The following is a 16,196-nucleotide window of genomic DNA, read 5'->3' as shown; positions in this document are numbered from 1 at the left end:
ACCAAGGTGATTTATTACTATCCCAAACTCCAGACATGTCCTTTTACAATAAACACTGTATGCATTATTGGTTACTGTAATTTTACCACAATGTCAATGATTAGATAATTTAACAAGTTGTGTTTAATGAATTTACTTTACCTCTGTGTCAAGTAATTAGTACACAGTCACCCTCATGCATGGTTGTGTCATTGCAAAGAAATGTAATTAGAGAAGAACTCAAAAGCTACCTGCAGTGGCCAGTAGCCATTAACTTCAAGTATTTTCCTTAAATACTCAGACAAAGTGAAAAAAGGAGACCTTATTTACCTGACTCCAAAGTCATAAAACATTTGGAACCAGCAAATATTCAGATTAGAGAAGTCACATTTTTCCCATGAAAAACACGACTTAAATTATTGTTGGCAAATACATTGCCATTTCATTTTCAGGCTAACTGATTAATCAGCTAATCGTTTCAGGTAGACCTGGGAGGAATAATTAAGGTGCATAGTGGGGTTCAAAAGGAGACCAACCGCAATTTTTGGCCATGAGGGTCGCCTGGGAGGATGAACCCGGCCACGGTGTGTCATACTGAGCAAGTTGTTAACAAAAGCAGCATTTTCTAACATTTCTAACACAGATGAGTGGGCGAGGTATGTAACTAGGGGCAAAATGACTTTCAGCAGAGCGTGCTGCTGACAGGCTGTTGTTTTCTTAATTATCAGCTGGTATAGATGTTAACAGAGGTATTGATGGGCCTTAATTGACCATATGGCTGTTTGTTTGTCTAGCTGGAAACTGGCCAGAGAATGCACTGATAAGACAATCATACACACACACTAACACACATGGATGTAAAATGTACTGCACAGAAACATTAACTCACAAACACACATACACACAGGAAGCCAACACAGCATATAATTTGTAGGGGTTCCAGTTTCTAACCACAGGCCATCAGAGTGTGTCTCCCGACATTATTGGCATTATGCTGTGCACTGACATTATTGCTGGCTCTGCTGCTTCATAATCCAGTTGTGTGTGTGTGTGTGTGTTGTGCATAGGGGAGTTCCCACCACCTGCTTATTCAAAACCCGACTCAGCCTGTAGGCACTGGGAGTCTGAGAAAAAGCCAATTACATTATTACGCTTTCTCTATTTTTAATCAGATGCCCTTTAACACCCCCTTTCTCTTTGTTCTCATTTGATTAATCCAACATACTTTTTAACTGCAGGTCACATTTGTTCTTTTAATCCATAATCATTCTTATGTCCTTAGACTGTTAACAAGTTTTTGTTAGTCAAGAAAGGGAGTGGGACGGATTTGAGAATGCCTCCTACAGCTACTTGTAGGCGTTAGCTTGTGCATGATGTCTTTCTTAAAATCATGTAGTTTTTCTCTTTTTTGTGGGGGGGGGGGATTGTTAGGAAGCTCCTTTAAAAACTACAGCATGCACGCACACACACACACACACACACACACACACACACACACACACACACACACACACAAACAGACAAACCTACTGAATGAAAAATAGAGGTCAGTTGAAGACGCATATTTGATGTGGACAGATTGCAGAGGTCTGTAAAATAGATGCTGAGGATATGGAGCCCAGTGAGTGCCTGGCTTTGGTGAGTGGGAAGACTTTGATGGATTTTCATGTTCCATCCAAATTCGTCCAGCTGATTTCAGAATATTTATGTCCTAAATATCTTCTCATGTTGACAAATAATATTTTGCTTATTTTTTTAATTATGAAATGTGTTTGAGCAACAGTATTAGAGCATAAATCTCATTTTATTAAAGCTGACTTTTTCCTTATGCCTTCCCATACTTTCCATACAGCCAGTCAGACGGAAGTTTGCTTAAAGGGGGGATAACTTTTCAGCATATTATGCCTTACATAGAAAATCATGTAAACAGCTCCCGTATTGTAAGTAACTCTACATGTTAATAAGATTTGGGTAGGCATCACACCATATTAATTTCATTGAACGCTGCCAGGTTATTCTGCTGAGGTTCAGCTTGATTTTCAATTGCTCATAAAATAATTAAATACAGAATCAACCCTACCCTATCCCAGCCATACTGCCATAATATCTTTCCACTGCTGCAGGACAGGCTTACTGTGTAGGTGAGAAACAGGTAGGTGCAGTCTGAAGTAGGCCGACGTTGGTGAGTGAGATCTCAGTACAGGTAACATGGAGGCGATAGAGCTATAGGCACACTTTATACTGACAGACAGTCTGGTGAATGTACACGCAGGACTCCAGCCGGTGTTTACTATTCAGCTCCCACATCAAAGTGTAGAAGTATGCTGCTCTCTGTCTCTGGCTTTCTCTTCCTCTCTTTTATGTCTCTTCCATCGTATTCATCTGTCTGTCCTTCTGCGTCTCTCTCTCTCTTAACCTCCCTGTTTATATCTCTCTGACTGTCATCCTGTTTTGTTAGGATCAGTTCTCCGCCGCTAGCTTTCTTGCCGCCACAACCCCCCAAATCCCCAACCCCCTCCCCCTCCTCCAGGTCTCAGAGCCCGAATAACAAGGCAGGGTAGGAGCAGGTGTGCAGCTGGTCAGCTATTGCTGCTGACTCGCATAAATGCTGAAAGGTGAGTAGTGAGCTGCTGGGGTTGAGGAATACAGCTGGCCTCCAATGCTGATGGACCTCCACCTGCTTTAATGTTTGCCAAGAGCCTGGCCAGGTGCTTGGCAGCATATACACACACAAACACAGACAAAAACCAGCTCAGATTCTACACACACACACACACACACACACACACACACACACACACACACACACACACACACACACAGCTACAAACGGACCATGAAACACATATGTGTGTCAGATCCAATAAGGAATCCCAGCTGTGGTAATTGCAGTACACAGATAGCAAGCTGATGAATTCTGCTGCACATTTAGGTTCTGTGCTGCAGAGAAAAATGATAGTTGCATTTTGTCTGACTCAGAAATAAAAAGAAAAAAAGCTGGGACACTGGCTCCCTCCCATAATTCTCTGCCCTCCCAACTGGAGCACAAATTACTTAGATGAGTCAGGAGGTCAAACCGTTTTCACCTCAGCCTTTGCCTCGGTCACTCTGCAGCTAGGTGGCAAGTTTAAGGAGAAAGTTCTGCTGCTTTCTCTCAAAGAGCGCCTTTTTTCCCAGATAAATGTTCCCCTGCGAGAACGCCTGTCCCTTTTCCAGTCTCTCTTGTCTTTCCCAGGTTTCCCTATGTCTCTCATTTTCCCCCCTTTTCTTTCTCCAGTTTAGTGCAAACACAGTAGAGCAACACACTCTTTGCCCGCTAAGCCCAGTAGATGGGATGAAAAAAAAAAATCCAATAAACATAAGCCTCGTTCCCCCTTGACTCTGCTGTCATCTCTGAGATGTTATTTAAGCGCGACACGTGGTCGATTTTTCCATTCCACCTGGATGCCCTCACACCCCTCCTTATCCTCCGCGGCTCCCTCCTTTCCTTCCAATATGGATTCGAAATGTCCATGCCTTCTTCACTTACCTTCCGCTCCTCTAGGTTGGGTTACAGAGAAGGGTAAATACGCAAAGGGTATGTGAATAATGCAAGGCGTACATTAAATGTCAGGGCTGAAAATTCACAATTTCCCTCTATTGTCTCGCTGGCATTTGCAGCATGTTTTATGCATTTTATAATTAGTAAGTGAGTCTCAGAGGAGAAGGAGGCCTGGCAGTAACGACGAACACTTATTTCTGCGAGAGGTGGTGTTTTAAGAAGTTACAGAACTTCATTTGAAAGGCAAATCTCACAGCTCCTTGGAGTGGAAGACTATTGCATTTCTTTTTCTCTGAATCAATATCACTGCCAGCATGTATGTATGAGCTGTCTTTATATTCATAAAAATTCTCCAAAGGACGATCTTACCAACCAAGTGTCTAAAAGTCCATTTTCCATTTTTAGTTAATTAAGTTGTCATGTGTTGTGATTAAATTTTAGGGCTCTATATTTACATGACAGAATGTCTCCTCAGTTTACAAATAAAACTTTTTCTCCTGGATTTCCCACAAACACAGTACCAGTCAAACATTTGATCAGCTGATCGTGGTACAGAGAAAACTCTTACTCTATTCATGTTTTCATATGCAAAATGTAATTAATAATTATACTAATACTACTGTAAACCGTAAGATTATTTAGATGTTAACAGACTTTCAGGATATTAGACATACTTATAATAAAACTGTCCCTTACTGGGTACCTAAGAATTCCCAATATGAAAATCATTTGGTCCTGCACATCATTTGCGCTGACGTTTCTATTACAGTTGTTTACATATTCAAACTTAAGTGTTGTAAAATGTTGTTGTACAGCCAAGTCGCAACGTGTCCGATGGTATTCTTTTTACTGACATTGTATAGCTTTTTGGTTTTCTGAACAATATTTGTTCTTCTAGTGCAATGTTGTCTTGCAGTGACTAAGCTGTGCAGATTGAAGGAAACAGTAAATAGTGCCCTTTTGGCCTTTTGATGCCAAGAACTTCTGCCACAAAACCTATCCTCTAAAGTCAAAGTCCCTAAACATTATCCCTGTCATCTGCCTTGTGATTTGTGGGTAGTAGGTATTTGTTAAAATAACCAGTGTAGTAAATATTCCTGTCAAACATTCTACAGAGAGTGTGTAGCTTGTAAGTATTACCCCAGTTTCATATACAGTGTGGCTGTTACATAAGTGATATTTACTTCTGCATTTCCCCATTTTCATAGTAAAATCAACAATACCAACTATTGAATAGTACATTGCACTTGTACACTGTGCATTGCACAGACACATTCACAGACATGTTCAATGGTTGATCTGATTTTCTTGTACCAGTAAACAACTGCACAAGCTGAGAGAATTCTCCATTCTGCAGCTTGACTATGAAAATATCGCCATGGTTTTGCTCACCCAAATTGCAAAGTACTTTTTTTTACTTTCCAGTACTGCTGATTTAACAGGCAACAAGTACCAATCAGTAACTGGAGAAGTGACTATAGCCTTCCTTCTTTCACATTACTCCAATATATTCAGCTGAGGTAAGATTTTATTCAGATATGCAGTTTAGAAAACCACAAAACACTCGTTATACACAGTAAACACAGTAAAAGAGCTGCTATATATTTTTACAGTGGTAGCTGGATGACAGTAAGCTACTGTAAAAAACGTTTACGTTAATGTTGCAGTATTGTAATTTGCAGCATTATCTTCTTGTTAACAGTATTATTGCTATATTGTCATTTGTAGCATTATTACTGTGTTCTCATATACAGTATTGTTACTTTATTTTTTGTATATATATGGTTCATTTTTAAATAGTACGATATTTTAATACTATGTTTTTTTTCAAAGCTTTTTTAAAAGCCCTTATAGCTTATTAATGTTTTGTTTTTAAAACAAAAACAAAAAAGGGATATTACAATAGTAGACGGCCCTGAGAGGTCGAATGCGGTGCAACCAAAGAAAACACCAGATAATAGCAAAACACACTGCAGAAGCATACAAAACACAATGTAAGGAGAAAGAAGAAGAAAGAAGAGAAAGAAATAAAACCTCACAAATTAATAAAACGACACAACAGTTGTGGATTGTACTGAGACAAGCTGAAAAGGACACTTACTGTGTTCTTCTCCCCCACAACACCGATGAATCCTCTTCTTTTTTTCAGTGTGTGTCAGTGCAGCATGTTTTTTGTTTTGTGTGCTTTTGAAGTGCTTTTTCTGTTTGCTAGTGTTTCTCAGGTTGCTCTGCACTTGACCTCTCAGGGCCACCGTATAGAAGCAAAACTACAGTTATAAAAAGGACACTTTATAATCCACAGAAAAGTTGGCACAGAGATGGAATTACACACAAAAACGGGTTTGTTCAGAAGGTGTCCATGCAGTCGTGGCATTGTGACTGTGCTACCTTCAACAACAGTAAGTTTTATTAGGAGTGGAAAGATATTTAATCTACCAGGGCATTAGTTCAGGCAGATCTATGAAGTCAAGCTCATCAGCAATCCTGGCAGATCAAGCTCGCCTCGGTGCAGGCCCTCACATTCAATTTGCAACTCTTATATAGGGAGCTTCTCTAACCTAGCCACAGCTGCTACACAATCCAACTCTAAACCAGCTGCTTCCTTTATGCTATATCTGACTTAATCAGTGTCATATTTGTTTGCACTGATGGTCTGTTGATCTGTTCTTGCTGCTGCTGTGTAAAATCTCTGTGGTCCAACAACAGAACCCAATGTACCGTAGTTTGAAACAAAAATCTGAATTTCACTGCAGTGGTTGTGACTGAACTGTAAGTATTTCCCCCACCACTCTTTATGCTTAGCTGTAAAATCTGTACTATTGGACTGTTCTTTAGTCGGCAGTGGAATTAGTTACGTCTGTAACTCTAACTATATAGAAGAATTTTCCTTTTCTTTTCTTTCTTTCTTCTTTTTTCCAAACAGGCACTCAGGCTCAGAATGCTTGACTGACTCGTTTCAAAACAGACAACTGGGCCTCTCTCAGGACATAAGAAAACAAGAAATCTGGCACACCGGCTTTACCTCTGGGCCAAACGGTACAAGAAACAGCATAAGCAGACTATCCTATTCATCAAGTTTTCATCCTGCTTTTAGTTGCATAAATACATTCGTTTGACAGATGACTTTGCTAATTGCCTTTTCAAACTGCAGTAATCTCCTGGTGCAGTGGGTGAAAATTAAAAATGCAGTACCCTGAGTATTGTTTTTTCATGTCTAAGCCTGCATTTATCTACGTGAAATTAATTCTCTAATTTGTTTGTGAGATAAACAGGGAATACTTGAGATCCCAATCCACTTAAAGCACCTCCTCCGCTGCTTTACATATCCGTTCTGAAATGCTGATTTGTCCCTAAAGACTCCACCCGGCGGTCCTGCTAGTCATTACCGCCGAAATGAAGAGCAAACCTCGACTCTTTTGAAGGGCACTGTGAAGTCTTTTCAAAGTGTCACCTTAAAGACAGTGTCAAAGCACTGTGCCTTCTCCTGGGCTGAATAAATGAAAGCCTCATTAGAAAGAGCTGTTTGGTGTTAGATGCTGGGAAATCACACTTGAACTGCAGTGTGGCCTACACTGCTAATGCCTACGATTCTGTATGGAGGCAGGTGATGACATGCTTGTCCAAACACACAAATCATGAAGAAACTGAAAGCAGTCAGGCATGCCACTGTCGTGGGACTATCCCCATCAGATGTATTACTAGCTTTCAGTCCTTCAAAAAGTTACTATAAAATAAGGTTACAGAGTCACATAGCAGAGATCCATTTCATTTTAGAAGCCCATGTTTCCATTTTCATGGCTATTTCAAAATAGCTTTTATTTGTACATTAGCTGTGTTATGAAACCAATCTGTGGTTTTAAATTTTCAAATATCAAGTGCTTGGATGACAGCAATGATGCTTTTTTCAAAATGTTTCATTCAGAAATTATTCAAAGCTTGTGAGAGGTGTCTTTTGGCTTGTAATAAATACTTCCATTTTACTGAACTGTCTACAGTTCAGTAAACCTACAGTACGCTGAAAGGAAGATTTCAGCTAAAATCACATTAGCACCATTACAAAAGCTGCTTTTGCAGAGCGCCTAGCTCTCCTGGGTCAGATTCATTGTGTGGCTCTGTATAATTCATAAAGTATATAAATGAATGGCTAAATGCACAGGCAATAGCACACAAGTGAGAGGCTTTACCCTTCACTAGCATTTAAACCAATGTTCAACAAGTCAAAAGAAAAAAAAAATCAATCCCTTGAAGAAACTGTACAAATACAAAATTGTATTATTTCTTCCTTGCTGCTTACATCTTGTGATCAGTGCAACGGTTTGTTTTACTATGGGATTAAACACATCTTTACCTGATTTTGACTTGTAGCTGATATCATTCACATTTAATATCTTACATACAGCATCCATGATATTGCACTTGTATAATATGCTAAGGATCCTAAATTTCATATCAAGCTCAGGAAATATGTTTTTTCTGCTGAATCCAAATGCTCTTAACGGCCAGGCTTTCTCCACACCTTTTCTTTCCACCTCACTGCATAAATGTCACACTCCTTTTTGTATTAACACTGAATCATGGCAGTAAATCGAAATAATATGCAGTCCAATAAGGACTTCCTGGGGATAATCCTTATTCCTGTGGATGCAGAGTTTTTGTGCCCTTGGTGTCATACCAGTAATTTAGTTTTGTACCAAAGGCATGCTCAACCCTTTCCAGATCAGAAGGTTTTAAAAAGGATTTTAGTGTCAAGATTGTTCTGAGCTCAAAGAAGCTGCTCTTGACCACAATTTTTTTTAAAGTGGTAACATTTCAAATTGTTGATGTGTCTTCTTTTGCTTATCTGGGGCTGGTCATGGGGGGGCAGCCTAAGCAGTGAAGCCCAGACCTCCATCTGCCTAGCCACCTCCTCCAGAATATCCGGGGTAACACCGGGGCCAGCTGAGAGTGTGTCCTGGGTCTGCCCTGGGCCTCCTCCTGGTGGCACATGCCCAGAACACCTCAACCAGGAGGCATTCTTGTCAGATGCCCGCACCACCTCAAATTTGTGTCAAAGATTATTCCAAGGTTCTTAACCTGTGTTTTCATAAAAGGAGTTTAAAAGCCCAGGGTATTGTTTAATCTCTCAACTAACAGTGGGAAGTCAAAAAATGAAAATGCACTTATTGACCCTTCATATGGAAAAGTGATTTCCAGGTAAATACAATTTTAAATCATCTGCATAGAAATGAAAAGATATGGTATAATAATTTGACTTAAACTAAGCATGCACAAAGAAAAAGAGCAGGCTAATTTCTAATGACACTTGGAGCTTTCCTCCAGCTGTGTTCACCTCTCCTCTCTTTCCTGACAGCCCTAACAGGTTCATTAAGCCAGGGATGAGTTTTAAATCTCATTCTGAGTGGTGGAGCCAAATCGAAAGCACAAGTACAGAACACATGAAAAGAAACACTGAGTTCTTGAACACCCAGATTGTGAGCAGCAGAGGAAAGAGCTGTAGTGTTGTAGTGTATCTGTGGAAGAGCTGAACCTCCTACAGTTGTAGGGACCACAGATTGAAAGCATACAAGTGAGTTAAAACATTATCCACAATTACAGCATGATCTATGTTATAAAACCACATGACAAAACAAGATCAAGGTTAACAGACTTGAATGAGATTAAAAGATTCCCACAGTTGGTTTAGGTGACCATAAGCCTGTTAGGGCTGCAAACATGTGTCCCCCAAAGTGAATATGCAGTCATACATTCCCACATAGCAGACTGGTCTGGGCCAGATCTGGTATCAAGCCGGCACTGCTGGCTGACTTCTGGCATGGTAAGAGGTATGTCATCCAGATATGGGCCAGGCCTGGCGTAGATGGCACTGTTTATGTGACGGCATGCCATATCTGGCCTGATTGTGGTTTGGTTTATGTGGCCTAGGCTCATAGAAAACAGGTCTACCCTGGATCTGGCATCAAGCTGGCACTGGTGTCATGGCAGGGTGTATGTCAACCAGATGTTGGCCAGGTCTGGCAATGATGGCACTATTTATGTTCCTATTTTTCTATTTTAGTTAGAAGACCCAAATGCCATGTTGCAATACTATACTGCTGTGGTAGCCAATGTTTCAAATGCAGGTTTGACAGGTTTATGAGTGTACACTTTATCCAAAACCTAGTGAGGGTTTACTGATGTTTCCCACTGGGTGGCTGTAGCTCAGGAGGTAGAGCAGATCACCTACTGATTGGAAGAGTAGTGGTTCGATCCCTGGCTTCCCCAGTCTGCATGTCAAGAGTATAAATGTAGTTAGGAAGCACTCAGTTTAGAGAAAGTGTGTGACTGTGGCATGTTGTAGAGAACACTTTGATTAAACTGGGAGAGTAGATAAAGGGGTGTATAAGAATCAGTCCATTCATTGTCTGAACAGAGCTTTGTCTTGTTCCTTATGCGCTATTATGTTCTTGCACATGTTGTTATTACATGGCTTGATTCAGGTACACATTAGGCTGACATCTGAGGCCAGAGCTGAAACTGTTCTGGGCCAGCACAGGGCCAGCAGTGTGTCTGCAACTTGCCTTGTGCTGGCAAATGTGTGGGCCACCACTAGGAAACCAGATCTGGTCCACCAAAGGGCCGTTATTGTTTGCGGTATGTGGGTCACGTGTAAGCACATTGTGTGGGCCAGATCCGGGCCATACCAGTTTTGCTATGTGGGTTACTATTACTGAGGACAGAAGGTCTGAAAATTAATGTCATGAAGTTTGACCATGTGCACTAATGACTGTTAATGAATGTTAATGATGAAAAGTATAAACATTGATTTCAAGGAGATAGGTAAATACATGCTGCAGCAGGTCGGATCATCCATTGATCATTAGTCACTGTTAACCTCTGGCTCTCCTCCACAGCATGCCACTGTCTTGTCTTCCTCCCCTCACCCCAACCGATTGCAGCAGAGGGCTGTCCCTCCCTGAGCCCGGTTCTGCTGGAGGTTTCTTCCTGTTATAAGGGAGTTTATCCTTCTCACTGTTGCCAAAGTGCTTCCTAATTGTTGGAGTTTTTTCTTTGTTTTCTCTGTCTTTCTTGTTCTTTAACTTACAATATAAAGCACCTTGAGGCAACTGTTATGGTGATTTGGTGCTATACAAATAAAATTGAATTGAATTGAAATGAATCCAGTCCTGAAGTTTTATTCTCACACGAAATTTCACATGCCCCTTTCCACATCTATTTACCAGAAAAGGAAACAGTATGTTTCTGCACCTTTAAGAAGTCGCTAGACTGTTCCTGAAGCCCATTATGGTGTCAAACAAAACAGCTCCAAAAAATAGAACACTTGTTACTGTGTGCCAATTGTTCCATTAGGCACTTTTTTCAGCACCCACCAAAGATAGTAAAATCCCAAGAAATACAAAGGATTAATCCAAAAACAAAAAACAAACAAATAAAAATGGAAATATTTTGATATGGAAAAAAACAAACAAACTGTGCATGACTGTTAACAACCAAATTCTTACACCATGCAAGTGTAACGCTTACTGAAATAGTAAAGCTATTATAAAAATAAGTTGATAATTTCCACATAAAAGCAAATTTGTTTAGGTTTAGTGATGTATATCTCAAAACTAATTGTGAGATTAATGTGTAGGCATTTAAGCACACTCAAACACTTGTGCATCTTTTGTGGGTTGGATAGCTCTCATAGCAAAAAAAGCTAATGGTATTGCTGAGGCCTAAAAGAGGGATTGAAATCAGGGATGCATTCTAGCCAGATGTTGAAAAGGTGCAATTTCTCTGTATTAACTCATTTAAACTGAATTGAAGTTGTATGTCAGAAAGTCCTCTGTTGTCTGTGACCTTTGAAAAATTTGCAACAGGAACTTCTCACACCCATAGTAATGGTGGCAGGCATAACATGCACGTGTTTAAGCATGACCCCTGATCTGTGTGGATTTAGATCTCACCTTGGGTCAACACACCTGAATCACATGATTAGTTCGTTACCAGGCCTCTGGAGAACTTCAGGACATGTTGAGGAGCTAATTTAGCCATTTAAATCAGCTGTGTTGGTTCGAGGACACATCTAAAACCTGCAGGGACACCGGCCCTCGTGGACTGAGATTGCCCACCCCTGCTCTAAGGCCCTGAAAACAGATGTTATGCTTTTGTGGTCAACGCGGCTATAAGAGACAGATATAAGATATGTTTATGTGGCCAAGTATATACAGAAGCAAAGGAAACACAACCTGGATTTTGTCCACATTTAAGAAGAATGACAGTTTCAATAAGCAGTGCAGTAAATACAGTTTCATGATAATTGAACTTCCCTGTATGAGCAACAGCAAACCTCCATTTAGTATTTGATCATGGTTATTCATAATAATTATGTGTGTCTTTAGACATGCAGAGAATATCTTTCATGTCAACATTCAAAGTAGACATGAAAACGCTCTCACTGATTTGATTGATGTTAACTTTGTCAACACCACTTAGAGGGGCATTATGCTGCCTTCATAATCACAATATATGGACAACAATGTCTGTCAATGACAACAAGCTATGAATTAACAGAAATTCCTTCCTACTACAAAACATGTTTCAGCATGCTATCATTTCTCCGTTTCATTCAGGCCAGCGGGAGGTGACTGTCAGAAGAAATGCCGGTCCCAGGTGCCCTAGTACATCACCACTGGGACCATGGCGACTCCTTGGCCAATGAGAAGAGAGAGGTGCTCCCATGGCTCCGCCTGCCTTGCTAGATGGTTGGCGTCATCCTTGATGCTCCTATGGTTGCCGTGGATGTTATTATGGCTGCCGTGGCCTACCCAAGCTGAACAGGTGGGCAGCGGGGGACATGGCGGAAAGGTGCTGCATGGATCCCTTTCGTCCCCCTCATCTTCGTCATCTTCCTCCTCCTCCACATCCCCTTCTGGCTCCTCACCATGGGGTTTTAGCACAAGGCAGAGCGGAGGGCAGCTGGACTGGCTGCTGTCAGAGAAGGGCCCTTTCCACAGGTGTCCTGAGTACACCGAGTTCAGAGAGAGGTTCCAGCAGGGATTTTCTACCAGATACAAGATTTACAGGTGAGAGGGATCTGCGCTGGCTAGTGCGTGGGGTTTTTTAGTGAGACCATTTTTCTCTGTCATATCATATAATATGTACAGACTCTCTTTGTCTTTTGTGCAGACAAATAGGTGTGACTTTGTCTTTTTCATTCTTCCTTCCTGCATCTTCATTTTTTTAAATAATTCTTTTTTTTATCTGCAAAGATTTTTGTATCTACCAGCTGTTCTACTTTTACAGCTCTGTTAAATTGCTTCAGCTTGCTGTTCAAATGTTCAAACTTCTTTAAAATGCTGTTCTAAAATGTTGCAACATCGCATGCTCTTGGCTGATGTACTGTACAGGCAATCACTAGCTCTGTTTCTTCCTTGAAGTGCTCTTTAAGTGGACTATTTCAAAAGTGGATTTTATGTTTTGTCATTTTATATTGACACAGAATCTTCTGTGCCCCTTTTTTCTATCCTTAACACTTATCCATATGGTTAAAAAGTGTTTCAGGGATGCTAGTGACAGAGGTCACCAGTCCATCACAGGGCTAACACAGACAGACCCATTCACATTTTCATTCACATCATTTTGAACCACCAATTAACCCAACACGCCTGTATTTGAACTTGCTTTGCACATGCTCATATCGCTCTTCCTGTGGAAGTAGTCTAAAGTTATTTCACTTCTGCCGAAATTCTCAAAGAAGAAAGTGAAGAAGAAAGGTTTGTTTTTTTTTGGATGTACATTTTTTCTTCAGCTGCCTAAGGGTTAGGTGACTGTGAATTTAAAATCCATTTTACTGTTAGCTAGTGCACATTTATGTGTTCTGATTCTCTTGAGATGACCAGTTGACCAGTGTCTTTGAAGGAAAATGTTTCTGGACAATTTTACCCCAGATGATTATGGAGAGATTTTGTTTTTATGTCAACACTCAGCACAAAGTTCATACTAAACAAAAGATTGAATAGCCAAATGCTGACTGAAAAAATGAAAGCGGGCATTAACCAATAAAACATATAATCACAATTCATGAACCACTTCAAAATGTCAAGTAAATGGGTGAAAATCAAACTATATTACTAGACTTTCCAGCATCTCTTTATTTTTCATGAAAGAACAGGATTGTGGCCAATTGAAAGTAAACAGAAAGAAAGAAACTCATACTTTTGAACACAGCTAATTATAGCAGATTAGAGTTCTTGCCTCCAGTTTAGACATTTAATTAGCTAATTAATGTCAAATGAATGGTTTTGACACATTTTATGTCTTTATCTTGAGGGAAAGTTATTTTAAAGTAAGCCTAGCTGTGATATATGCAGTCTTTGCAAATTTATCGAAACAAAACATGCTCTTAGCTGAATCTGTTAAACAGTGGCTAAACATGGATCAGAGGGAATGGATAATGCATTTTGTCTGCCAGAATATAGCAAGCGTTTTTTAAAATACTGTCAATATAATATCTGAAGATATAAACGAGTAACAGTTCATTTTGACAGGTGGACACAGCACAGATGGACACATTAAATGAAGCTATAAAAAATTCCCCTCTCACCCCTGCGGGCGGTTTATCCTTCAAGCTCAGGTCCTCTACCAGAGGCCTGGGAGCTTGAGGGTCCTGTGCACTGTCTTTGCTGTTCCTAGGACTGCTCTCTTCTGCACAGAGATCTCGGCTGTTGTTCCTGGGATCTGATAGAGCCACTCACCTAGCTTTGGGGTCACTGCACCAAGTACTGGGACCACTGTTACCTTCACCCTCCACATCTTCTCGAGCTCTTCTCTAAGCCCTTGGTATTTTCCAGCTTCTCGCATTCCTTCTTCCTGATGTTGCTGTCATTTGTATCGCGATATCTATCACTGTGGGTGTCTTCCTCTGCTTGTCCACCACTACTATATCCGTTTGGTTAGCCATCACCATTTTGTCCATCTGTATCTGGAAGTCCCACAGGATCTTAGCTCGGACATTTTCAACCACCCTAGGGAGTGACTCCCATTTTGACCTCGGGACTTCCAGGCTATACTCGGCACAGATGTTTTTGTATTTTATGCCGGCCACTTGGTTATAGCCTTCCATGTATGCCCTGTCTGCTAGCATCTTGCACCCTGCTGTTATGTGCTGGATTTTCTCAGGGGCATCTTTACACAGTCTGCACCTGGGGTCTTGCCTGGTGTGGTACACAGCAAATCCAGCATGTCCAAATTAACACTGTCAGATTTGATTTCAACTCTTTTAAAGTGTCTATATGGGTCCACACCAGAGAGAGTTAATTTAACTCTTATTGGAGAGTTGGTACGTTAACTCTGATTTAGTGTTAAGTACCAAATCTGTCTGGAGTTGATAATTTAACACTTATTAATCCTAACTAGGTGTTAAGAGTTTATATACTAACTCTCACAGAGTATTCTAGTTTAACTACATAAGAGTTATCTTCTAATTAATTCTAAAAAGTCTGAATTGTACTCTTCTGAACTTCTAGAAATTCCTTTGGAAATAAACATTTATTACAAAGAGGCAATGGTTTTTGAAAAACATTTATTTTGAACTGTGCACTACAATTTCAAAACATTTTCTGAAACATGTAACAATATGGAGCAATGTACATGTTCTCACTTTCATTAGAATATTGTTTATCAAACGGTCTGACATAGGTAAATGCAACAGCATGCTCATTGTTCTTTTCTTCAATACAATATGCATGTCCTCCATTCATCACTTCTGCTCTCCCCCATATTCCACCTTCACAAGCATATCCTGTGTGGAGATTCAATAAAAAATAGTTGTGCACTAATTAATTGCACAAATAATCTGGTAATCAATTGCAGCACAGTAAAAAAAAGAAAAGAAAAAAAAAAGAATCATTTTTGAGCTATAATTTGTATTTCCCCAAAAGATTCCAGATATGAATCCAATGCCCATATTTAAAGGCAATATTCTACCCGAACATGTTTGTTAAAATGGTGCTCTCTCAAACAACTGAAGAACACAGACAACAGTTAATGTTGAACTAAATTTAAAAACTCAATCTTTTTTACCTAAACCGTGTGTACAAAACTCTGGAGGGATCTAAACGTACAACCCAGTCAGGACATCTGCTACTGCTGTTTGCTCGTTCTTTTTGTGGGAGATCGTTTTCAGGCTTGAAGTAGCACCATTATACCAACATTTCACAATCTAGACATTGTTTTAGGTGCATTTAAGTTAACCAAAAGCTTGAATGAAAATTCATATGCAAGCTTTTTTTCAAGGCTGTACTATTTGCCCGCAGACAATACATTTCAGCTAGCTAAAACAGATTATTATGCTATCACAGAGCAACGTGGCTAATGCCTTTCACACAGCTTTGTCTCAACTCCAAAAAGCCACAGAAGTAAAAGCTAATAATAATAATTGAAACAATGTCACAAAAAATGACTTACCAAGCATGGCAAACAACTCAAATATGTAGAACAAAATGTTCTGAAACGGCTTCACTTCAGCTTGGATCGGAATCTGTGGTGCTGGGGGCGGAGTCTGTGAATTTACTCTATTAGTGTCATAGCCCCTCGAGGAGTTCGGAGTTAAGAGGTCAAGAGTTAATGTTTCCATTGTAACACCTCCAGATTTGACATAGAAACACTAATTTTTAACACTCGATTTTAACTACTA

General features: G+C 40.1%; 1 protein-coding gene across 2 annotated transcripts in view; it reads left to right on the top strand.

Moving 5' to 3' along the window:
- Nucleotides 1–16,196, top strand: part of brinp2 (bone morphogenetic protein/retinoic acid inducible neural-specific 2) — a 268,975-nt gene that overhangs the window by 98,887 nt on the left and 153,892 nt on the right. Inside the window, exons 1-2 of one of the 2 annotated variants that reach the window (XM_063462360.1) lie at nucleotides 6,455–6,556; nucleotides 12,133–12,585. In XM_063462360.1, the coding sequence (XP_063318430.1) occupies nucleotides 12,200–12,585 (386 nt within the window). In that variant the 5' untranslated portion in view covers nucleotides 6,455–6,556; nucleotides 12,133–12,199. Of the gene's footprint in view, nucleotides 1–6,454; nucleotides 6,557–12,132; nucleotides 12,586–16,196 lie in introns of those variants that run through there. The other variant, XM_063462358.1, reaches the window with a different exon arrangement.

The sequence above is a fragment of the Pelmatolapia mariae genome, linkage group LG18 (assembly GCF_036321145.2).
Source record: "Pelmatolapia mariae isolate MD_Pm_ZW linkage group LG18, Pm_UMD_F_2, whole genome shotgun sequence".
NCBI classification, from domain to species: Eukaryota; Metazoa; Chordata; class Actinopteri; order Cichliformes; family Cichlidae; genus Pelmatolapia; species Pelmatolapia mariae.
The sequence above is the reverse complement of the archived record's forward strand: the minus strand, read 5'-3'. Positions and strand labels throughout refer to the sequence as shown.